General features: G+C 35.5%; 6 protein-coding genes across 6 annotated transcripts in view; 3 read left to right on the plus strand and 3 right to left on the minus strand.

The window, feature by feature from the left end:
• Positions 1–336: 336 nt before the first annotated feature.
• Positions 337–4802, plus strand: LOC110377273 (uncharacterized). Its single transcript, XM_021336096.3, has 4 exons — positions 337–478; positions 549–621; positions 3062–3232; positions 3537–4802. The coding sequence occupies exons 2-4, from the start codon at positions 549–551 to the stop codon at positions 4583–4585; spliced, it is 1293 nt and encodes a 430-aa protein (XP_021191771.3). The 5' UTR covers positions 337–478; the 3' UTR covers positions 4586–4802.
• On the minus strand, positions 4797–8503 carry LOC110377272 (coiled-coil domain-containing protein 174). Its single transcript, XM_049837770.2, has 7 exons — positions 8292–8503; positions 7954–8168; positions 7259–7438; positions 6774–6918; positions 6237–6384; positions 5759–5980; positions 4797–5585 (listed from the first exon to the last, which is right to left on the minus strand). Exons 1-7 carry the CDS (start codon positions 8334–8336, stop codon positions 4831–4833), a joined length of 1710 nt encoding a protein of 569 aa, XP_049693727.2. The 5' UTR covers positions 8337–8503; the 3' UTR covers positions 4797–4830.
• Positions 8504–8973: 470 nt separating this feature from the next.
• LOC110377260 (ubiquitin-conjugating enzyme E2-17 kDa) lies at positions 8974–11430 on the plus strand. Its single transcript, XM_021336076.3, has 3 exons — positions 8974–9214; positions 9925–10210; positions 10558–11430. The coding sequence occupies exons 1-3, from the start codon at positions 9171–9173 to the stop codon at positions 10681–10683; spliced, it is 456 nt and encodes a 151-aa protein (XP_021191751.1). The 5' UTR covers positions 8974–9170; the 3' UTR covers positions 10684–11430.
• Positions 11431–12406: 976 nt separating this feature from the next.
• LOC110377257 (RNA exonuclease 1 homolog) lies at positions 12407–15983 on the minus strand. The gene has a single exon (XM_021336071.3). It carries the CDS (start codon positions 15895–15897, stop codon positions 12685–12687), a length of 3213 nt encoding a protein of 1070 aa, XP_021191746.3. The 5' UTR covers positions 15898–15983; the 3' UTR covers positions 12407–12684.
• Positions 15984–17757: 1774 nt separating this feature from the next.
• LOC110377263 (deoxyuridine 5'-triphosphate nucleotidohydrolase) lies at positions 17758–20410 on the minus strand. Its single transcript, XM_021336086.3, has 3 exons — positions 20149–20410; positions 19935–20071; positions 17758–18104 (listed from the first exon to the last, which is right to left on the minus strand). Exons 1-3 carry the CDS (start codon positions 20250–20252, stop codon positions 17905–17907), a joined length of 441 nt encoding a protein of 146 aa, XP_021191761.1. The 5' UTR covers positions 20253–20410; the 3' UTR covers positions 17758–17904.
• Positions 20411–22492: 2082 nt separating this feature from the next.
• The window catches only part of LOC110377249 (histone-lysine N-methyltransferase trithorax), a 30366-nt gene continuing 28916 nt past the window's right edge, over positions 22493–23942 (plus strand). The window contains exon 1 of the mRNA XM_021336053.3: positions 22493–23180. The gene's annotated coding sequence lies outside the window, so the exon portion shown is untranslated. The remainder of the gene's footprint in view (positions 23181–23942) is intronic.

A 23942-nucleotide genomic window follows, 5' to 3' on the forward strand; every position in this document is an offset into this window, starting at 1 on the left:
GCCGAGCGTCGGACGGACTACACAGGTAACCCAATTATTTCATAAAAGCAATGTTATTTTATTTCCTTCCGTAGTAAAAGACACTTTGCACATACAATATTAATAGAAGATATTTAGATAACAGAAACGCAAATGAAATTAAGTTCAATAAAGTCCGTATTTAGGAGGAATAAAGTATATAACAAAACACGTATACAGTTTAATTTAATAGACCATCACATCAAAAGGACATTAAGCTTCGTATAAACCGGACACGTCACGTAAACACAAAATATTATCATTTATATTGAATGGCGGTGCCATGTTTGATTGCCCTTATTACTTGTGACGTGTGAGCGGGCCCTTACGTAGCCGCGTAGGCCTGCGAGCGGCGCGCTACGAAACTTTGAATAGTCGGCGCGTAGACGTTGCACTAACACACGACTTCACTCTTTCCGTGGCAGTGGCACACTCATTTTAACACTCATTTGATACCAAGGTACATTTTATGTTCATTTAATAAATGTTACGAAAAGAAATGTAATAAAACAAAAGAGTTTTAAATTCAGATGGCGCCAACCGAAACAAAGTTGGTTCTCTCAAGGATTGTCGTGAGTGCGGCGGTTTTCATCTCGCTATGTGGTGAGTACTCACAGAGATTATTTCGCCAACTTTCGCATTTCTAATAAAGTGAAAACTTTTGCAATAAATGTTGAGTGTTGTTGTTCTAGATCGAGCTATTTCGTTTGTATTTGTCGGTAACGTGATGTGCTTGTGTTGAGCGCTTTACTGGTATTTTTCGGTGAAAAAATTGCCTGAACTTTTTGGGGCTGTAGCGTATTTTTCCGAGCCTTCATACCCCGTTATTTTCCAAACCAGACATAACTTCAACATTTCAAAAATCTAAATTTCGTTTACATACATAAAATTTTCATACAATAGGCCACATAATTCTGCAAAACGAAGAACAAATATTGGAATAAAAGTGACATTGGCAATAGCATGTTCTGAATAATAGAGGAGTGTGATTAAAACTTGTATCGCGCCATATTGACGTTGATCATAAGATATTCAGTACCGCCGCGACCTTCCCCACATATGATGGTTCTCAAGCTCATTTACGTACTGACATGTATGTATTTTACGACACTGCAGTTTCTTATTAGGTGTATGTTGTTTATTATGACAAGTGGAGAATTGAATGATCGTATTATTACGATAGAAGGTCTAACCAATATTATAATTGCGAAAGAAACTCTGTAGGTAGGTATGTCTGTCTGTCGCGCTTACACGACAAAACTATGGAACTTATTTAAGTAAATGTAATTTGGTACACAGCTAGTCTAGCTTGAGAAATGACATAGGCTACTTTTTATCCGGCTCGATGTAGTAACATTTTGAAAAATGGTTTGGCATGCTATGGTGTCATGCTGAAATGAATGTTTCAACGTGTTTTTTCATTCTAAAATCAAATCAAAACTAACGCGTAGGTTCGACACATCTGCACCAGACATCATGTCTTAATTAATTTGTTTTTCATCTCGATAACTATCAATTTTTGTGTCCCCTACAGTTCAATTTGTTGCCCTTCAATTCCTGTCTGTCAACTAAATTAAATTGTGTACAACATTCAACGCCCTAAAATACTTAGTTCACAAACATAGCTATCTATATGACATTTCCACATAGTAGATACTCACACGATTGCTCAAGTTTAAAAATAACGTTCACCAATATCAGAAATTAATGGAATATGGTGAATAACGTGACCTTATCAAATATACATATTTACACGGTAAGAAATTGAAAGTAAACACACGTTATAAATAATTTATATGTACCTAACAGTATTTTTATACTTCAAAAGGAAACTTTGCATACGGTGAGATTACGACGGCCGTCTATCAAATATTCTTTGAACAGGCGTTGACGTACCTACATTGCAAACATTTTCTCACAGAATACAGACTCAATCCCAAAGTTAGCTGACCTACTTCGGTACATTTTTAGAGCTACATTGACCGATTACAGTAGCATAGACCACTTTCTTTACAACCTTTACTACGGAAGTAAGTATATAGGTAAAGCCCTCTTTGCGACGCCTGAAATACCTGTTATATCTTAACGAGCAAATAAAGATTTCGAGTTTGAGTAGGTACTTAGCCATATTACCCACAATTCTGGTATGTAACTTATCTAACATATGCTATCTCTTACATATGCCCACAAAAAAGACACTTTAACTATGACTTTGACTAACATCCCCCAATTCGACATCATTTATAGTCGTCACTGGTATCCAACAATACACATTTACGTTGGCACACGAAGAGTAATCAAACGCAGAAGCCAGCTGCATCGTGTGAATTAATGATTATGTGCTGTTCGGTCATTGCCCATAGAATTACTAACGATAGCAAGCCGAACCACGTGTACAGTGGACAGTACACTGCGGTAACCTAATTTCAAGTATTGATGTCCTAGTTCTGTGTAACAGTCCCGTCAATCAATTTTACTCTGAGCTTTGTAATGAATAATTTGAGTAGTTGTAGTTTGGACGATTAGTTTTGTATTAATAGTTACAAATTGTGGGGTTTTAAGGGTTACACAGACTTGGTAATCTTGTAGACAGTAATTACAAGTTTATTTTAAGACATTTTGAATTTTAAGGACTGTGTGAAAAATGACAGCTGTAGGTATAATCAAATACCTATCTCTTTAGATATATTCTCGTATACTATGAACTATCATTTCATGCACTGTAGAAAAATATTACTGAAATTCTCACACGAAAATTGCTTCAACAGTTTCATAATGAAAATGCAACATCATTAGGTACATATCTATGTACGTTGATAACTAAAGCCGATTTACTTTCGAGGATCTACTGTTATTTACTAACAGCCGTCCCAATTGTATATCTGTTGTTCTGCTTATGTAGGTACTTGGTACTAGATATAGGTATGTATTATAATTACATACTTGTATAATGTCAAAATTCAATACCCTAATCGCAAATGAACTGATAGATCATTTATAGAAATCAGCCGTAAAAGCCTATTTCAAACTTACTGTGTTCTAGTGGAGCTACCATCAGTGAGGGCAGCGGAGGTCCGTCGCTGCTACTGGTGCGGCCCGCTAGCGGAGCAGGTGCACCGCAGCACGCGCGCGCTACCGTGTAGCGGGCCCCACACGCAGGTCACTGTGTGCGACCCTGGCTTCCCTTATTGTGCTGTTGTCGCTACGTCTCCGCGTAAGTACCTATGGGTTTTTCTTGTAATGAAAGCTTACTGTTTGTTAGATTGTTCTCAAATCATAAGGGTCTAGATTAGAGACCGAAATATATACAACAGAATAAAAGTGTTCTAGATGGACCAAACGCCTTCTAACAAATCAAGATATATATCTTGATTAGTCGTTTCCTTAAAATCATTTTTGATACAGGTGGTTGTGGCTCTACCAAGCCTACCTACAAACTAACCAACATGTTCGTTGGGCTTATGAATCCTTAAACCTAATCGTTTACCTACTTAATATGTTTGTTTTATATTCCACAGCTTACATAGAATCGAGATACTGCGTGAAATTATACCAAGATGAATGTTATTCCCTGTACTGCAACTCAACCAGAACCTGGCGTATGACCTGCCCCTGCCGAGGAGACCTCTGCAATGGACCCAACACCGACCGCGAAGAAGATGCCTTCGCGGGACTCGCCAAACTTGTCGCCAGGACTCATAACACAAGAGTCAGAAGGGCACTCATTACTACATCTGGCTTCATCAACATGAACACTAAAACTAATCGAATAGACAACACTACTGTGGAAGATAATAAAATCATACCATCTAATACGTCAGATAATGTTGTTGATACTGATCTAAACAATGACGATAAAACAAATGAGACTAATACTATAGAAGAAGTTGGAAATAAAGAAGAAGAATCTCCTGCTGATGATACTGCTACTGTAGTGCCAGATGTCAAAAATGATGAAAATGAAATGCCGGAAACTGCAACCATAGCAACTGCTGAACTTAACAATGAAGCTCCAACAAGCAGTCCCAATAACAATGCAGATGAAGTTATAAAAACCACTGACCCACAAATGAATGAAACAAGCATACAAATTGATATTCCAACAGTTGAAATTGAAAGCAGCGATCTGAAAACTGAAATCATATTAATGAGTAGTGAAACAACTAAAGTTGTAAAAGATATGGAACCAAGTGATGTTACAAATGCCAATGAAAATATTCCAGAAATTCATACTGTTCCAGAAGTTACAACGCAAGCGACTGTTGAGATGAAAGATACAGCTGGGATGACTACTCAAGCTACAATAACTTCTCCGACTGAAGAAAAAGTGACCATAAGTAAAGTCAAGCCTAGTGAACAGCTGCCTACAGCTGAAGCTTTGCAACATAATGATACACCGTCAACAAAACCTACTGAACAAGTCACAATGAGCACAGCTACAACAAGTATGCAACCCATGCAAGTATTAACAACGGAAGCTACCAAACCAAGAAATAACACTGCAGTTAGAATGGAAACCCATATTCTCACACTAGCCGTCGGCGTCATCTTACATTTTAAAATCTAATTTAAATATTTAACGTATTACTTTTCGAATTTTTCACTGTCAAAAGTTGATCTCTGTAAGTGGAGCTTTAATTGTTATAGAAATTAAATGTAGATTATTCGTAGCGCTCATTCCATGTGATATTAGCATAGACAAATTGTAAATATTTTCAGCAATATTTTTAGACATTATGTAGATGTGATTGGCATTGGCACGAGAAATAAATATGCACTTTAACTTTGTATTGTTTTATTTACTTTCATAAATTAATCAAAGGTAAAGTCGTAATGTTTTGGCAACTGCCTGCCACTCGACTTGGTTTCCAAACTCTTTGCTCCCTGGCTGTATGCTTCCCTTATATCTGATTCAAAAGGTTTATCGAACTTTGTTTGCTTTATGGTCGGCCCATAGTATTCAAATGTTGGAGGCGGGGGTACTTCTACACCAACCGATTCATGTTTCCTCTTTTCAGTTCTAGTTTCTTCTGGCACAGGTTTTGCATCTTCTAATTCATCTATAATAGGTGTAGGTTCTTGGGCTCTGACAAAATTCCTATATTTGACTGGTCTTTCCTCCTTATTTGAGGCGGATGAGAAATACAGTCCTTTTGTTATTTCACTTACGTCTCCAATTTCTGGCGGAGGTGGCGTCTTAACTCGAGGTCTAACATCTGCCCAAGTTTTCGTAGCAGGTGGGTCTTTATTACCTACCATGTTTCCTTTATCATCAAATACAGCATTACCAGATGTAGAAGCTTGTGATGGTGCAAATTCATTAATTCTCTTATCTCTTTGTTGTTCGACATACTCTTCTTGCGTCATCTCCCTGAATTTCTTAACCTTGCCATCAACACCATCTTTACCTATATCCCATTCTCGAACATACGCCTCACGTAACTTCTGCCTCTCTTTTTCTTGTTCCATTTTAAGTTTATTCTCTTTTTCTTTCGCTTTAGCGTCTGCTTCGTTCTTTTGTTGTGTTAGGAACTCTAATAGACAGGTAGTGAAGTCTTTTTGGTTATCTGAAATGAAGAAAAATTCATCAGTATCATCATCATCAAGGTTTGAAGTTTCAGAAGGAGTAGGAGCCAAGGTTATTTTTGCCATACTGATAATATTGGCTATTGGAACTCTCTTGACTACTGTAATTGGATTTTATTCTTCTATACTTTTTGCTGCTCACTAAGAAACTTACCTTTAGGCTCTTCAGGTGGCAGTCCAGCCCTAGCCCTCTGACGGGCCCTCGCAGCAGCTACCCTCGCAGCGATCAACTCGTCCCTCTTCTTGCGAACTTGTTCAGCCTCTTGTTGTGCCTTCAGGGTTTCCTCGCGACGCTTGATCAGCTCTTCCATCTGCCTCCGACGCTCAGTCTCGTCAGTACTGAAGGAGTAGTACCCAACACCGTGGATACGTGCCTCTGTGAACATTTTTTGAATGAAATTAGTGAATGAATATACCAGGATAAAATATAGCCTGTTACTTGGGGATAACGTAGCTTCCCAACAGTGAAAGTTAAACAAACAACAAATATTTCCTCTTTATTATTAGCATAGATAACATGAATGAACGTCAAAGTTATTGAATTATTGGATGATCAATTGAATAAGGTAATTAATGAATTAACAATACAAATAGAATAATATCATGGATATTTACAGTAAATAGGTACAAACCATCAAACAACAAGTCCTGATAGTGGATATCCTTGTCTTTGGCCAGCAATTCCCTTTCTTTTTCCTCCCATTTCTCTCGTAATGATTGCAAATACTCATTCGTAGTTTGAACCAACAATGGCTTTTCTTTCTCTGGTACACTCGGCTCCTGTAAATTTAATAAACAAAACATTATGTACTCTAAGGGTCCGTTGAAACAGACCAGCTCGGAGTACATCGGCGCGTATTTTTTTTTTCAGACAGACCGGAGCCGATCGGCTGCGCGAGCATTAAAGAGCATGCAATCGGAGCCAAACTTCAAGAAAAATTATGCGATCGGAGCCGGTCAGCTCCTTTTATTGTTTCACACCGAGCGCTCGAGCATTCTAAATGACAAAAGCAGTGCACATCCAAAAATAAACCTTACTTCAAATACTAAGTACTCGATTTTCAATGTGTTAAGAATTTGCTCTTTTCTCTGAGCCAGTCCGTCTGAACAGATCCTAAATCTGGTACAAAAGAGTTTATTTTTTGATAGGTTTTTTTTCTAGTGTTTACCTCTGGTTTGCTGACTTCCTCCTGACTAGATGAAGGTTTATCTTTGTTTATTGCTCTCATAAGTTCAGCGTCTCTCTTCAAGAACAAACTTATGTCAGATTTGTGACATTTTCGTGTTCGGCCAAGACAGTCTGTGAATTCAGTCCTGAAACATACCAACGTTTTATGAGACAATATGTACTATGTAATGGAGAAGAATTCTTCTACACAAAATTCTTCAGTAGTACAAATTGTATACTATGTAATGAGGACAGTACATACATAGTACAGAAGTAGTTTGAGCGAGCGAACTAGTAGAAGTATTGAAGCTAATCTACTTTTACTTTAAAAGCATTTCAGTATTAAAGGTATATTTATGTAATACCAGGAAGCAGTTGGGTTGTTAGAAACCTAGACTATATTTGATTGCTACAGGCTGTATTTCATGTGAACAAGACATGTAATGCTGTAAGCAGAAACTATTATATGTATAGGAAATAAATTACCATTCATCATCATCATTAGCACTATTTTGAGTAGGTAGCTCAGGGGGAACTTCCACTGGCTTCTCCGGCTCCTGTTGTTTCTTAGTATTGAAGTCCACAAGAAACCGGCTGGCCAGCTGTGAGTTCCCCGCTCCATCTGATAAATGCTCATACAACTCCGCTTTCTTCTCTAAAGCTAACCTACAAAGTTAATTAAAAATGATTAGTCAAAATACCTAATTATAACTAACGAAAAATACTTTGCATAATCATACTCAAATTTTTTAATAGAAAAACCATTTTTTTTATTGTAAAGCAATGATGCTCTACTACACATGAGCCGTAGAAGACATAACATGCAGCAGATGGTTGTATGCAGTACTCTCGTGTACAAACTTCTGCCAGCAGTTTTACCCACATCCCGTGAGAACTACTTGTTGAACCTACATAAAAAGTAGCCTATCAACATCACCACAAAATGGATCCCTGATGATGGAAGGCAACCAAGAGGAAGACCAAGAAAACAGTGGAGAGAAGATTTAGACAGCTTCCACAAGGATTGGCGACAGATAGGGAATGCTAATTTTAACAAAATAGCCTTTTTTAATAAATGTTTTCAAATAGGTTGCGTGGTTCCTGCGATTATCATTCAAACAACAAACAAACTCTATATTCAGTTTTATAATATTAGTATAGATTTACAAAACACAACTCACTTTGCCTTCCTACAGGCTTCAAGTTCCTCAGTATCAACTGCTTGTAAACTATCTTTGAAAGTTTTTTTATATGCTGTTTTTGTATCCTTGTCCTGATCTTTCTCTTTCTCTCGAGCAGGCGGCGGTTTGAAGTTCTCTATCTTGTGTTGTGGCAGCCGCCTTTTCTCATTAACTTCCTCTTGCTTTCTTAGTAGCTCAGCTTTTAAACTAAACAGCTGGAAATATAATTTGTTCATCAATATATAGTAGATCATGTTTTAGCAATGATACTGTGTGGTGAATCCTATACTTTTAAGCGATTGCAGGCTATTGCATGAGCTATAGAAATAGTAACTTACTGTAGATTTGTTAAATAGAATCTTTTTTGAACTCCCATCATTCATTTTGCAATTGTGGATAATATCTTGAGCAAATACAGGATATTAATTCGGAGGGATAATTATATTCACATGTATTAACAGTTATTATCAATTCAGATTTTTTATTAATAAATTAAATATTTATCACAGGAAAATAAACAAGGGCAAATGTTTTATCAACGAAAACTGTCAAAGTAATCAAACGTCAAATTGAGGCTAGAGTTGCGACCAACTAAACTAATATTAATAATAGGACAAATATTTAGCCTTACTAATCATTTCCGCCTATTAATAAGTCAGCACTATTGCGGCTGCGTTCGTTTGATTGAACTTTTTAATTATTTATAGACTTTTTATTTATCACATCACATAGTTACTTTGCCCTTACATATTACAAACTTAATCTAATTAAACTTAGATTAATATTGAAGATTGCGCAATGATTTTTCATCATCCTCATGATGAAAAATCATTGCGCAATCTTCTTTAATTACACAATATTTTTACGGTAATATTGCATAGTTATATTGAACGTCTAGCGACCCCCTAATTTACCAGTGTATCGAGAATATCAACCGGTGTGAAGTTATACACAATTAAGAAAGAAATATTTGACATCTGTGTATTGACCACTTGCAGGGTTTCTAATTGCTATATTCATGGTCATCTGACAACCATCTCGCTGGCCGTGACGACAGAAATTTCTACACAACGACAAAAACGGAATCTTTTGTGTACAAGCGAAACCTACATAAATAGTTTACGAATTTTTGTCATATGAAAGTTTCACAAGAAAAAGACATCTGACTAAACCGGAACTTTAACAAATTAGTGGCTTAACTAGTGCTTGATACCAAAATGTCAACTCCAGCTAGAAGACGCCTGATGAGAGATTTCAAACGGTTGGTATCTGAGTATTTCCAGCGTTTTCCATAGCATTTGTTATTAACAATTGATTTTATGTATCTTTCTTACTGTTTACAATAGAATTTTCTTTGTGCGAAAGTGTAGTGCTGATTCATCAAATTACATCACAGTCATTCTAATTGATTTCTATTCCGTTCTATATTTCGAATTCCATTGTAAACAGCAAAGCCGTAAAATGGTGGTGCTCTTTGTGTCGAATAACAAGAGTAGGATACGCTATAAGTAGACATAGCTACGTCACTCGATGTCTATACGTCGTTTGTGGGTATATAGTCATTATTTAGGTTATCCAAATATATTTGATTAGATCGCGAGAAAAAAATATCGTCTATATAAAACGCCTCAGTTGACCTGGTATGATAGAACCTGTAAGGTTTTTACAAGAAACCCAATAAGTGATCTCATGACCTTGATTGTGTTGTAGAGTTTTCCATGAGAACAGAAGAGCTTTGTCTGTAATTTACAGTTAATAATATTTTTTATTCATTAGTCATCAGATAAATTAATGCTATTGTCCCTATTATCATTGTATAAACAGACTTCTACATGAACATTGACATGAGTTATGTGCCTAAATAATGTTATACATGTTACAATAAATACATTGTATGTAATTTTTTTACACAAGATAATTATCCTCCCTTTTAAATGATGAGGGAAATGATTTAAATGAATTTGTCCACAGCTTACAAGAGGACCCACCTACAGGGGTGTCAGGAGCTCCCACTGACAACAATATCATGATCTGGAATGCTGTGATATTCGGCCCCCATGACACTCCATTTGAAGATGGTACATTCAAGCTAACAATAGAGTTCACAGAAGAATACCCAAACAAACCTCCCACGGTTCGGTTTGTGTCTAAAATGTTTCACCCCAATGTATATGCAGATGGAGGAATATGCTTAGACATTCTGCAAAACAGATGGAGCCCAACATATGATGTATCAGCTATATTAACTTCTATACAGGTAAATATACTACTTCTTGATACTGCATTATATCTAGAGATTCTTGATTACCTTGACCAGCAGGAAGAAAATCAACCTTAAGGAATGAGTTATTTCTCATTGTCAAAGATTATGGATATCAATTGATAATTGTGCTGTATGTATATTTAGGTTTTTTTTTACTTTTCCAAACAATAGACATTCCTTAAAGTTGCAATCTTGATTCTTATTAGAATCTACTAAGAGCTACCTTGATCGTTTTAAAAAGTAATCTGTAGAGAACTGTTTAAATATTCCAAGTTGATAAAACTTGTGTTATATCAAACAATGATGCAAACCTATTAATTATGTTGTTTGTCATGTTTCAGTCATTACTAAGCGACCCTAACCCCAATTCACCTGCAAACTCCATGGCAGCACAGCTTTATAAGGAGAACCGGCGGGAATACGAAAAACGGGTGAAAGCATGTGTAGAACAATCATTTATTGACTAGCAGGGGTCAGCCAGGATCTCAGTTCCATGTGGTGTACTCAATACCTGCGCTGCCGTACACACCGGCCAATACCTCCTTATAAATTTCATTGGGACATCCATGTAAATTATAATTACATACATACACCAAGTTATACTGCAAAGTATACCAGATAAATAATAAGTTGGGTTTTGGTAAACTAATTTTATTAATTCATAGGAAAACCAAAATTCGAGTCAACAGGTAATATAAATAAAAATAACTCATAAAATTCAACTATCACTGACAATATTAAAGCTTACTACCAATAACATTAAGATTAGTGTCAGCATTAGTTTCAAATATATTATCATCTCATGTGTGAAATTCTTATTTTCATAGATAAACTTTAGAGCCCTTTTTGTCTCACCATTTCATGACTTCCTATAAAGCCTTAAATGGAATGAGGTTGTTATATTGATAAATCAAGATGTTTCAATAGAACTGTTTGAAACATTTAGTTCAAATGTATGAACTTCTATCAGGCATAATGCTTGCACACAATGAAAACTTACAAAAAGCTTTGCTTGTCTTTTCTAGAGTCTGGTAGATTGAGAAGCAATTCTTGAGAACTACTTAAACAATTTTGTAACTCTTAGCATACACAATAACTTTAACATTTTCTTTCTAATTTAGTGCTGCTTTGTCCTAGATTTCAGTTTTGGAATACTTGTATTTTATTATTGATGAACTATGTACCTATACATTAATGTAAAGTAGAAATTATAATTATTTGCTGATTATAATAATTGTTAATTAAACACCTTAGTGGTATTATCAAGTGTTTACCTAAAATAGTACAAGTTTATTATTAATTTTCAAAATTATTATCTATTGACTCCAGTGGTTTATATTATTATATTGACATAATTATATTTCTGCTGCACAAAATTAGGTCGAGTCTCATTTGTATTATCATAAGCGTCCCAATGGATATTTTTGAATTGTGTAGCAGTTTTCTTGTTTTCTAATAAAGCTGAATGTTTGAAATGTCTTGTGTTTAAAGGACATTTAAGTATGTGTAATATTTCGTCTTCTAGTAAAATATTATTTTCGGTTTTACAAATCGTATTTTTTTTTTAAATAACGTTTCCCTTTATTTTAACGACTGCCAAGAAGGGTGTTTTTTTATATTTACAAATATTATCAGTCCTACAGTTTGTAATGAATTACTGTAGATTCATAAAAAGAGGGTTCAAGATCATTATTTATACTAATATGTAAACAGGAAAGATTTGATTGTTTGTTTGAATGGAAGAACTCCTGAACCGATTTGAATAATTGTTTCACTGAAGCTACACTGCACTAAACATGGGCTATGTAAGCTCTGTTTTTCTGAGTTTCCCCGCGAAACCCCGTGAAACAGCTTGTGAACAACTGTGCAGACACTGTTGGGACTCTCTCTACTCTCATAGTACAGACGCAGATTAGGATGTCCATCGTTTGAGGTACACCAGCGTCCAGACTGCTGTACTTTGCGAAACCCACTAAGCTATTTAATCCCGAACCCAAACTTAAACCTGACACCCCATGCACCACAGTTGTGCTAGTGAGCACTGAACCAATGGGGTATTCTACAATATCATTGCATCTCCCGATAGTAGATGGATACGCCAACTTTTTTCTAACAACTCAACTGCATAGTTGTCAGTATGCCAAGTCCCTTTACATGTATAAGTAGGTACTTTAAATAAAACTAATTAGCTAAGAAAAATAGTTTATATGAAATGTGAATTCTTACAAAAGTATATCTTAATATACTATTACCGTTATTGCAATAACATCAAATTAATTCCAACAACCTTTTTAATGATAGGTATGTTATATTTATAAATAACAGCAATAAACTACATTTACTGCAAGATTTCAACTGGGATTTTTTCCCATCATTTATAGAAAGCAGAACTGCTTTTAATTAAATTATTATTCAATATAAATAAATTTAATAATATAAGAACAAAGCTCTAGTTCACAAATTATTAATCATCTTGTTTTAAGATCTTCTTTTAATTTATAATGTATTAATTCCATACAGACAGTTGCATCTTCAGCACTGTCGTGACCATCAACTGAATTCTGTATTATTTTTTTCAAATATTCAGATGACAAGTTTCGTAGAGCTCGCTTATATGGAGGCCCCATTTTATGTGGATACAAAACACTGGTATCAATCACAGTATCGTGAATTAATTTAAGTACTTTAAAATCTGATTCTAAACTGTGACCTATCAATATGGTTTTACTATTGAACATTGTGAGTAGTGTGGCTTGGACGTCCAATAGTGTAGTAGTGACTCCAACCATTTGGTCTTCAGTTATTCCAGAATACCTAGTGTTATAATCTATAATAGGATGTAATGGTCTAATAAGTGTTTCATAAATAACTTTACACTCAGAATTGATCACTGTAACTCTGGTCAAATCTAAACCATGTGTGGTATAACACATTTCACAATCTAAAGCATAAATACCATAATCATCCATGGCAGTTTCTGGAGGTAGGGTCTTGACAAAGCCTTTCAAATTCTCAAAATCAACATATTCATAAACATGACTGGGAGCTATGCAACATCCATCAGATGTACCATCTTGGCTGCAACATTGATATCTGGCTTCACCTCGAACCCTGTATTTATTGTTAGGATGGTAAATACATTCCTCCTTAGATGCTGGGAAACCATGCTTATCCACCATATAATCTTTCTTACATCTACAACAAGTTCTAAAGAAGCCCTTGGGTGGTTTCTGTTTATTTTGGCCATAAATTATCGCCCTACCCTTTTGCCCACTCTCATGAGGCCTGGGAAAACCATTTTGTTTTAGTTGTTCTTCAGTCAAAACCCACTTTACTATATTATTATACAACTTTGCACCTATGAACTCCTTTGAAGTGTCTGCATTTTTTCTATTCTTGCTTTCTATGCTCCATGAGCCTGCTGGTTTACCAGGAGTAGATCCAGGCATTTTTTGTAATGTTAAGCAATCTGATGCAGATTTCTTTACACCTTTGCATTCTTGCAATTCTTTCCTTAAGCGACTAACTGCTAATACTGCAGAATTCTTATATATTTGTACAGTTGAACATTTTTTACTAGTGGTTAATTCCTCATGCTGAGCTCTAGCGTAAGCATCATGTGCTGAAAGATACAGTTTTAAACATTCATCTATCATCATGTTTAAATATGTGGATCTTATATTTGCAGCAATTTTAGATCCAAGAGGTTCTAAAACCCCCGGTCTGTCAATGAACTTTTCATTTGGTACATGAGCAACTCTTTGAACTCCTTTTTTAACAGTTTGAGTGATAGTACAACTAGTTGATGGCTCAGTTCTAGCCATTGGACTGGGTGGTATAACTTTCTTAGCATTTAATAAAGTGGAAGCATATGGCACATGAGCAATGCGGATTTTGGTGTTTCCAGTAGCTGGGGGTGTGTAATTGCTTTTAGTTTGTGTATTTTCACTATTTGAAGAGATACTTGAATTTTTTGCACTATGAAATTCTCGAACCTTAGCTAATCTCTGTGCCATGGCTTGAGCTGCGCTGACTTTAAAATCTGGTTTGACAGGTGGTTTGGGTGTCACTTTTATAGCTTTATCTGGTGCTCTAGATATTCTCTTCTTTCCTATGATAGTTTCTTCTTCATTTGTGTCCTCTATCTTAGGTGTATCTTCTATAATTTTAGGCTTTTCTATGGGAACATATTCATCAAATATTTTTTTACATTCTAATGCTATTGCCTCTTCATCAGACTCCATATCAAACTCCTCATCAAGTAGTTCCTCCCCAGGATTGAAATCATCATTATCAGACATGTTATTACTGTCACTATGCTTGCTACTCTTGTGTTCACTCTTGGATTCCTTAGAGCTTCTGCTGGACTTATGGTCACTCTTATCTTTTGTTTTAGACTTATGTTTAGAATTAGAGCTATGTTTCTTGGTGTCATGCTTTTTAGAAGAACTATGTTTTGAACTACTACTATCTGAACTTTTAGAACTGGAATGGTGTTTTTTGTCTGATGAATGTTTATCTTTTTTCTCCTTTTCTTTATCTTTGCTTGAACTTTTATGTCTTGATTTGCGTTCAGAATCTTTTAGTTTGTCTTCTTTTTTACTTTTCTCATCAGATTTTTGTTTATCTTTCTTATCGGAGGAGCTTTTGTGATGTGACTTACTACTATTATGATTTTTATCTGAATGGTTTTTCTCTGAACTTCTTTTTTCAACTGACTTTTTACTTTCTTGGTTATTATCAATATCATTTTTAACATTAGTCTTCTTTGTGTCACTACTCAAGCTATTTTTTCTTACTTTATCCTGGTCAGACTTTTCCTCATGTAATATTTGATCTAAGATATCAAATTCTGGCCCCAAATCATCTAATCCGTTAAGGTCAGAAGACATTTTTATTTTTTTTGTGTCGGGTTCGTCCTCATCACTGGAAAAACAAGGTGCAAGTGACCTCGGTGTTGGTTGATAGGTAACTGTCGGAATTTCACTCTTAGTGCTTACTTTGGCTGGTTTATATTCTAGTATTTTCTTCTTACTCGTGTTCTTGTCAGAAGGAACATAATTACGCTTACTAGAGTTGTTGGAGCCTTCATTAGGATTATATTCTTGTAATTCTGTCTCAGAACCTGGTAAATATTTTTCAGTGGATACAGTCGACCCTGTCGGCGTATATTTATCACACTGCACGTTCTCAGTGCTTCCTGGAGTATATTTCACTGGGGGAGGAATGTAAATAAAAGGTTTAGAGGAACCATTTGTTTCAATGGGTCTTTGTATAGGAAGGCCTGCAGGTTTCCTCGGTGTATATGGAACTGGTATGTGTCTTTTTCTTTGTTCAACAACATCTTCAGTAGTTTCTTCTATATCAGGATTATTAATCTTATTTAACTCGGCTATTGGCGTGGGGTTATATGTTGCTTTGGCTACACCTAGCACTGCACCAGCTGTACTACTCTCTGGCTGACTTGTGGTCGTTGTTGCCGAGGTCTCTTTCTGTTGAAGAACCTTTTGCACCGCTGCCGACACTAGCTTTTGTAATATCGCTCCACTTTCGATTCCATCACTTGAAGTACTCTGAGATTCTTTTTTAACATGCCGAAAATGGCAATAAGGTCTTTCACATAAACCATTATCATAAAAAGGACAGTTGTATCCCTTAAAATACCCTGTCGACGGAAGCATTCTGATAAATAAATTTTTCAATCCACTGTTGAAGAACAGAACGAACCAAAACCAACCAAAATCACTCTACGTTATACAGATAAAAAAATATTAACAGATTCATTCATAGTTAAGAACTTTTTATAGAGTTGTAAATAAAAGTAAAAAAATCAAAGAAAACTGGATATTGATCACATTAGTTTATTTATGAATGGTGTTAAACAAAATAAATGATTATCGAATTCCTTATACTTTTTTGTTAAAACGTTTAGAATGTGTTTTCTGCAGTTAAAGGAAAAGTATTTCTGAAAAGTGGACACATTCGTATTCCGCCTTTCGAATAGAGTTCTTATAGTAAAGTTATAAATCATGCTCGCGAAATTTTATCGAACATTTAAGTGAAAGGATTGGTCATTCATAATTTTAAATTAAAGCACTGATTTTATTGGTGATTTTATAAGCGTTGTTGATTTCATTCCATAATAATATGAAGTTGAACCATGCTACACGCAGGTGTGGGCCAACCATTATATCTCTAGCTTTTATACATAACTCGTTTTTGTATTTTTTAATTCATTTACTTAAACTATTTTTACCTCTTATATTTCTAAATGCAAAATTTACAACAATTAAAACATTTTAAAGGTCAATATAATATTTTGAATTAATAATGAGACACATTGGGACGGATGGTACAACTTGAAACGATGTCAGGGTTGTTATTGCGAATACCAAGATGAGAGGTGGGAAATTCAAGGCAAAGTATTTACCTATTTCTCAATACGTCGCTATAATGTACATTTTACAGTGCTCCAAGAAACATATCAACTTTTTTGATACCTAAGTGCCGATAATATGGAGTTGTTTTTAAAAGTTTTACGTTGGTGTCCATCTTCTTTTCGAGGGTTATCTAAACTTGTGTCAGATTTCGTAGATAAGGTGGCAAGTGTCATCGAATATTTGTATCCAGATTTCGAAGGAAAAAGTTCTTCGGAGTAGTTACAAAATGTTGGACGAGCTGGCAAAGGATTACTCTGCGTATCTAAAGTTGGATGTGTTAAATGGTTTTCAAACAGTGCAAGATGTTGTTGATAACATGTTGACAAGACTTGAGGAACTAACAAGTGTACTTCAGATGGTTAAACTAAAGAACAGTGATTGTTGCTCAGCTGTTGCAGAGGATATCAGCAAATACCGCAGTGAAATTACAGCACTGTCTAAAAAAATTACTGTTTTAATCCAAGTTATCCACAAGCTTCAAAACAATGTTGATTTACTTGAAAAGCAAGTGGACAAGGCAGAAATGGATTTTGGTGTTAACAATGATAACAAAATCAAAAGTTTTTTAAAACCTTTCCTCAAGAGAAACAAAGAAATAGTAACACCAAGTAATGTGACTTTGTCCTATGAAAAAATGGTATTTGACAGTGTATTAGATAATTTTGAAGAACATAAGCCATAGGCTTTTTTGATGAGTAGTCGAGTATAGTAATATTCTGTATTTTTATACATATTTTATGGGAATAAAGGGTTAACCTTGTAAATATAATCTCTTAATGTAAAATAACTATGCTCTTCATTTAACACACTAAATTACTTATAGGTTATTAAGAATATGAGCCCAAAAATGTAGCTAATAACCAGAATTTGTTAAGTTCTAAAGGAATTTTGAATTATTTCAAAATAAAATAATTAACATTTATGTTTAATATTACAAGAACTTTATTGGATGTTTACAAAATGATACCTTTGCTTAAATCTATTTCCCTGAAAAATTAAAACTGAAGTGCAAGATCATTTGTCTTATTCTATATATTTCGAGCCACTTAATGTAACAGAAACTATTTTATAAGTGGGGCATGTAAAACCAATAAGTCTTAAAATTTTTAAAGCAATAACTAGCTTAAAGTACAAACTTAACTCTTAATGGAACAGATAGTCTGTTAGTTGACATTCCTTATTTTATCACATTTTAATTCTATGTATAACTGTTATTAATAAACTTAATGTTTTCAAAAATCAAATGCATTATTTGCCTGTTGAGCCAAAGCCTCCCTCTGCCCTTTTGGTTTCTGAGAGATTTGTAACCTCTTTCAGTACAGGGTAGTAGATTCTTTCACAGATCAATTGGGCAATTCTATCGCCTTTCTTGATTTCAAAGTCTGAATCAGAATGGTTGAAGATAACAACGCCAACATTTCCTCTGTAATCTTCATCAATAACGCCAGCTGAAACAAAAAATGTTCAATTTGTAGGAAAATATGGATTATTGTAGTTTGACCTTGCGTAGAAGGAACAAGGTTATAAAAGCAAAATTAAATTATAAATTTAAAAAAACCCCCGACCCAAAAAAAGTACGCAATAATTATGGCAAAAGGTTAAAAACGCTAAACCTTATAAAAAGCCAAAAATAACTTTTAACACTACGTAAACTAAATTTTGTCGTGTCGGGGGACCGCTCTAATTCATTACTTTAGATACGTGGTTTTTTTTTAAACGAATGTTGTAATTAGGTAGGTATCATTTGATTTATGTAAGTATTTATGAAGGTAAAAAGCGGTCCCCCGACACGACAAAATTTAGTTTACGTAGTGTTAAAAGTTATTTTTGGCTTTTTATAAGGTTTAGCGTTTTTAACCTTTTGCCATAATTATTGCGTACTTTTTTTGGGTCGGGGGTTTTTTTAAATTTATAATTTAATTTTATTTCATGCTTTTTAAAGGAGCTCCTTAATTTTTCCTTCTTTCACTTAATTTATTTTATCTTAAGATGGGGTCGCTATATGCGATCTCGGCCAAAGGAAGCTGTTTAATAATCCTCATGACAAACTGGCTCTGGGAGAATTGCACAGATTGAGAAACAATAAAGACCTTTGGACATTCTAGATTTTCACCAAAAATATAAATCGGTTTATCCGTTTCATTCCGGTATTCCAGGGTTTCATCCGCCACATCCCATTTCCAGCATCAGGTTCTCGTCAATCAGAAACATGAAGAGAACTCGTCAAGACAAATTCAACGAGCCCAAACTCGATGGGTTTACTAAAAGGCAGTTCAGGGTTACGTCTCCTACCTTCGTGCCCTAACAGCAGACCAGCTCAGTGGTTCCAAAAGACATTAGTGTTTCAAATTTCAGATCCCACGTATACTTGCAAGTAAACTGAGCGTGTAACATTCCTATCACATCTAGCAAACGAGCTGATGACCTTGAAGACCTGAACCGATTTCCACCAAACATAGCTAAGAACACTCCCGACTGACATACCTTTTAAACAAAAAAAACCGCATTACAATCGGATCATCCGTTTGGGAGCTACGGTGCCACATACACACACACACACACACACACACACACACACACACACACACACAGACACGTCAAACTTATAACACCCCGTCGTTTTTGCGTCGGGGGTTAAAAACCAGGAAAACTAGTAACTAATAGAAGTTCTGAGGGAACAACGCACAAATTCCAAGCCTAAATATCCCACTAAATAAGATTGTAGGTCTTTTTTGTAACCTACAAACCATTACCAACAATGTGACTGAAAGGTCTGCCGACCAAAACCAAAGTAGATACATACAGATTTGCGTACAATCTGTTTGCCTGTCTGAGGGTCAGATATGCCTGTATGAATATGACTGGCTATGTAATGTAACATATAGAGAAAATATGTCTATTGGTATTGTATTACTGTAAAACCAAAAGCTAAACAAAGTCTTCGAAATTTGCTTGCCAAAATGAACAAGTATTATGGAAAATACTTCAGTTACTGTATAACTTGTTATACTTAGTTATTAACCACAAAACATTTAATATTCATTATACCTAGCTGACTAGAGATGATATCATCATATCCTGTTGTTAATGAATTGTCGGTTAGTGGGTTGTCTTCCATTTGTTGAACTTCAACTACATAATATGACAAAATTTATAATAATTTGCTTTAACTGTTTATTTTGGTAGCCTAAATCACAATTAGGGCATGCAAAAGATACAACGATCTATGTATACGCAAAATAAGAACATGGAAGGTACTAAATGGCAACCAGACATACCTCCGACGTCAATGAAGTTTTTAAGAGCCAGGCCTGATCGCGGAGCCACTCTGCCGTAGCAACCAGTCGGCAATTCAATCTGCAGATCTGTCTTCACAAGTTCCTTGCCGCGAGCTGGCACCACGTAGTCATATGCACTAGAAACAAAAGAGACGTTATTCATAAAGGAACCATAAGTATATCAATTTAAACACTCAGTTTTCATTATAGCTACCTTTTCAGATCGAATCCTGCGGCTTTTTCCGAACCTTTCATCGGCGGAAATGCGTTTTCACTGAGGCGTGTGAATTTCAATTCGGTTCCCACAGCAGACGACATTTTAGTTACGGTTAATAGAATCCGTTGAATAAAACGTGAAATTTTGAGATTCGGAGATTTATCCTCCACTGCAAAAGCAAAACTGCAAAATGTAAAGATTGATCACTGAATAAACGAAAACGAAAACGACGTTGCCGACACAGACAGCGGGTGGCACAGGCGGGTGGGGTGGCAAGTATTCGCGCCAAAATTTGACATTGACGTCTAAATTGGCGCTCATTGTCAAATTGTCAAAACTTATGCTCTTCGCAAAAAAAACACTTTTGAATACCCTGGCTTTTTAGTCCAATTTGTTTCAAAGACGATCAACTAAATATGGTATCAGGTTTGTTTTAAAACATATTGGGCTGACTCTAAATAAATTTGGAACTGGGCCTATAACTGTGTAAATAGGCTTTAAGCAATCCCTACCAATTCGTTTAGACGCGAGCCTGATTTTTAATTTAGAAAGTAGCATTGGGACAATAGTAGGACAGGACACTTTCTTGAATAATGTTTATTATAATATAAATCTAGGTTGACTAAACTGAACTGACGCGCTCTACTACCGTTTTGATACTGCGCACTTAAAATGCGGTCGTGGGGCGCGTCATTTCAGCTGGACGAGCTACATATAATATCTTTATAACATCCAGGCCATGGACAACAACATGCTGTTGCTCATCACAAAATGTTAACCGAACCTACCTACCAGGAATCGAAACCGGGACTAATTTAAGTCAAAGTTTTTTTTTTCCTGATGTTGCTCCTATTAATTTCACCCAGTGGAAATGTATAAAAACCGGCCAAGTGCGAGTCGGACGCGTGCACGAAGGGTTCCGTAAATTACAGTTAAATCAACCTATCTCAAAAACTATAAGAGATACTTTGATCAAACCAAAAATCGTTGAAAGAGTTAATTAGCATGCATCACCTCTATTTTTTAGAATTTTATACCCCGTAGTTATAAAATAGAGGGGACATACTTTTACGACTTTGAGAGCTGATATCTCAAAACCGTTCACTTTAAGAAAAATGTTTTTAGAAAACTTTATATCATTTTAAAAGACCTTTCCATTGATACCCCACACGGGTATGTACATCGAAAAAAAAAATTTCATCCCTCAGTTACATGTATGGGGGGCCCCACCCCCAATTCTTTTTTTTACTATTTAGTGACATATTTTTGTAGCGGTTCATACAACACATATTCCCATCAAATTTCATCACTGTAGTACTTATAGTTTCCCAGTAAATCGGCTGTGACAGACGGACAGACGGACAGACGGACATGACGAAACTATAAGGGTTCCGTTTTTGCCATTTTGGCTACGGAACCCTAAAAAACGATAATATAAAGAATATTTGTATAAAATAAATTTACTATAGAAACCATCAATCTATAAACCTAACACATTAAATTAAACACCTAGCTCATGAAAGAAAACATCTACTAACTTGGAAAATTTCATCTCTATCGGTTCAGCCGTTTCAGCGTTTACCGTACCTAAAACCAACTCACGTTCGCAATCTCATTGTCCATTAAAAAGGATTTTTAGACAAAGTTGAAGGTTCCCTATAGGTAATTCCATACCTATGTACATATAACATCGCATCAAAACTGATATAAGTAGGTACCTATACCTAAGGGTTTATCGATTCGGCATTGCATTTGCTAAAGACTTGTTGGAATTTTGTCTGGCGGGAATGAATTATTAATTGCAACACGTCAAGCGGTCAAGTATAAATGCTTCCTCTGTAAATGTGTACCTACATGAGATACTCACTGACTTACTGCTGCTGTGTACCTATATCATTCATAAATTGATGATTATTAAAGCATAGGACCCACATCATAGGAATCATCATCATTTTACTGGCATCAGCTTTTGTAACATTACAAATCTACACCTAGGTAACTAATTATCGTATGTATGTAGGATACCTAGGTACCTACCTATACCTTATCTGTATAGTACACCTACTGGATATAAACTTCGAGACTAAGGAATTTCATTATTTTTAAGTGATAAGAACTTAATTAAGGACAAATTGTTAAATTAATTAGAGATCATCTGAAAAGGTATAACGTCCATTAAGTTCACAACAATAAAAAGAAATTAATGCAGGTTCGTTAAACCTATCAACGTTTACGCATTCAATAAAACCTACCTATCAAATAACTTCAAACCAACTCATGAGTCATTTTTTACCTACTCTTAATTCCTTAGTATGCGACCCAAAGAATACAAAAAATTCTACCTGCTACAAAAGAGGTCTCAGATTTGGGCACAATACGGATAGCAGGCGGGTGATCTACAGCGATTATCTCCTTCCAAAGCTGGCCCTTTGAAAATGTCGAACAACGACGGCGGGAGTCGCGTCGATCAATATTTCGTTACAAGCTATACGGAAGTTTGCATTAGTATAATTCGATACCGCTCAAATTTGAATCACCTCAGGAGCATTTCCGCCTATAATCGCGATATACACGACCACAATGACGAAATACATGCATTGAAAAAAATGCCCGGAGTGCGTGTGAGATTAGTGATTTACTGTGATTCATTCGGTGAGCCCCCAAGAAGGGGAGTTTGTCCATTTTTATATTTACAGCGTGTCCCTCGCGACATGCGCGTCGTCTCTCCGCCAGTCTCGCTACTACAGTTTCACGCACGTACACCAGCGCAATGAAACTGATGTAAATATTACTCCTACCATAATATTTACACGCGGATTGTTATTTTCAAAACATCAACAAATTGTGAAAGTGTTGTTAATACGAATTCAAGTGAAAAATAGTGTGGTTTATGTGAAAATTACTGAGAATTGTGGCTGTGAATTGTTTCGCTTCGATCCAAGTCTGAGGAAATGCCGCCCGTACTCAATGTGCCTATTTCAGGAAGCATTTCAGCAAGGAACTTTTCGTTCTCATAACTTACGCTAGAGGTCAGTATAAAACTTAGCGCTTCAAGTAAAACTTTTCAGTTTTTTTTATTAAAAATCTATGCGATTATCTATAGCTATAAGTATCGAATTATATCTCGGGTTCAAACACCGACAAGCTTCCCTCTTTATCAGCCCTTCTCCGCCCTTTACGCATGATCGACCGGTAGTTTTGGGGTTCACGTTCGGTGTAGGGTAGGGTGCGGGTACTACAAATGCGTATGTATATGTTATATAGCCACCAATAGCGTACTCTATTGTAGTACGTTAACACCATGCGCTATTAAACTATTGAACAAATATGAATGATGTCCTAACGTAGTTAGTTTGATGTTTGGGAATAATAATTAATAATAAACAGTTTATTATATTTATAAATAGCTAATTGATTAAATATTTAAGCCTTAGGTGGTTTATCGACTTACTCAACACTGCGAGTCAGCATTTTTTTTACGCTGCATATCTCTACAATAGTTAACTCTACCATATTCTAGGAATTAAAAATCGTTTAAATTAAAAAAAAGAATACAATTAAGTTATACCTAGTTTGTCACATAATCAATTATGCAGGTTCTTTTTATAGCAGAATGTGTTAGGTATTTCATCTCACTCTACATTTTAACAAGGCTAAAGAAAATTGTCTTTGTGACAATTAGCAAAAACCTGTTCAACATGAATAAATCCATTCACAAAAAATGTCCGTAAACAAAGACTAGCTTCGGTTAGCACTCCGAAAAACCTTTCTATTCGATCAATGCGTAATCG

Source organism: Helicoverpa armigera, chromosome 23 (genome assembly GCF_030705265.1).
Source record: "Helicoverpa armigera isolate CAAS_96S chromosome 23, ASM3070526v1, whole genome shotgun sequence".
In the NCBI taxonomy this organism is placed as follows: domain Eukaryota; kingdom Metazoa; phylum Arthropoda; class Insecta; order Lepidoptera; family Noctuidae; genus Helicoverpa; species Helicoverpa armigera.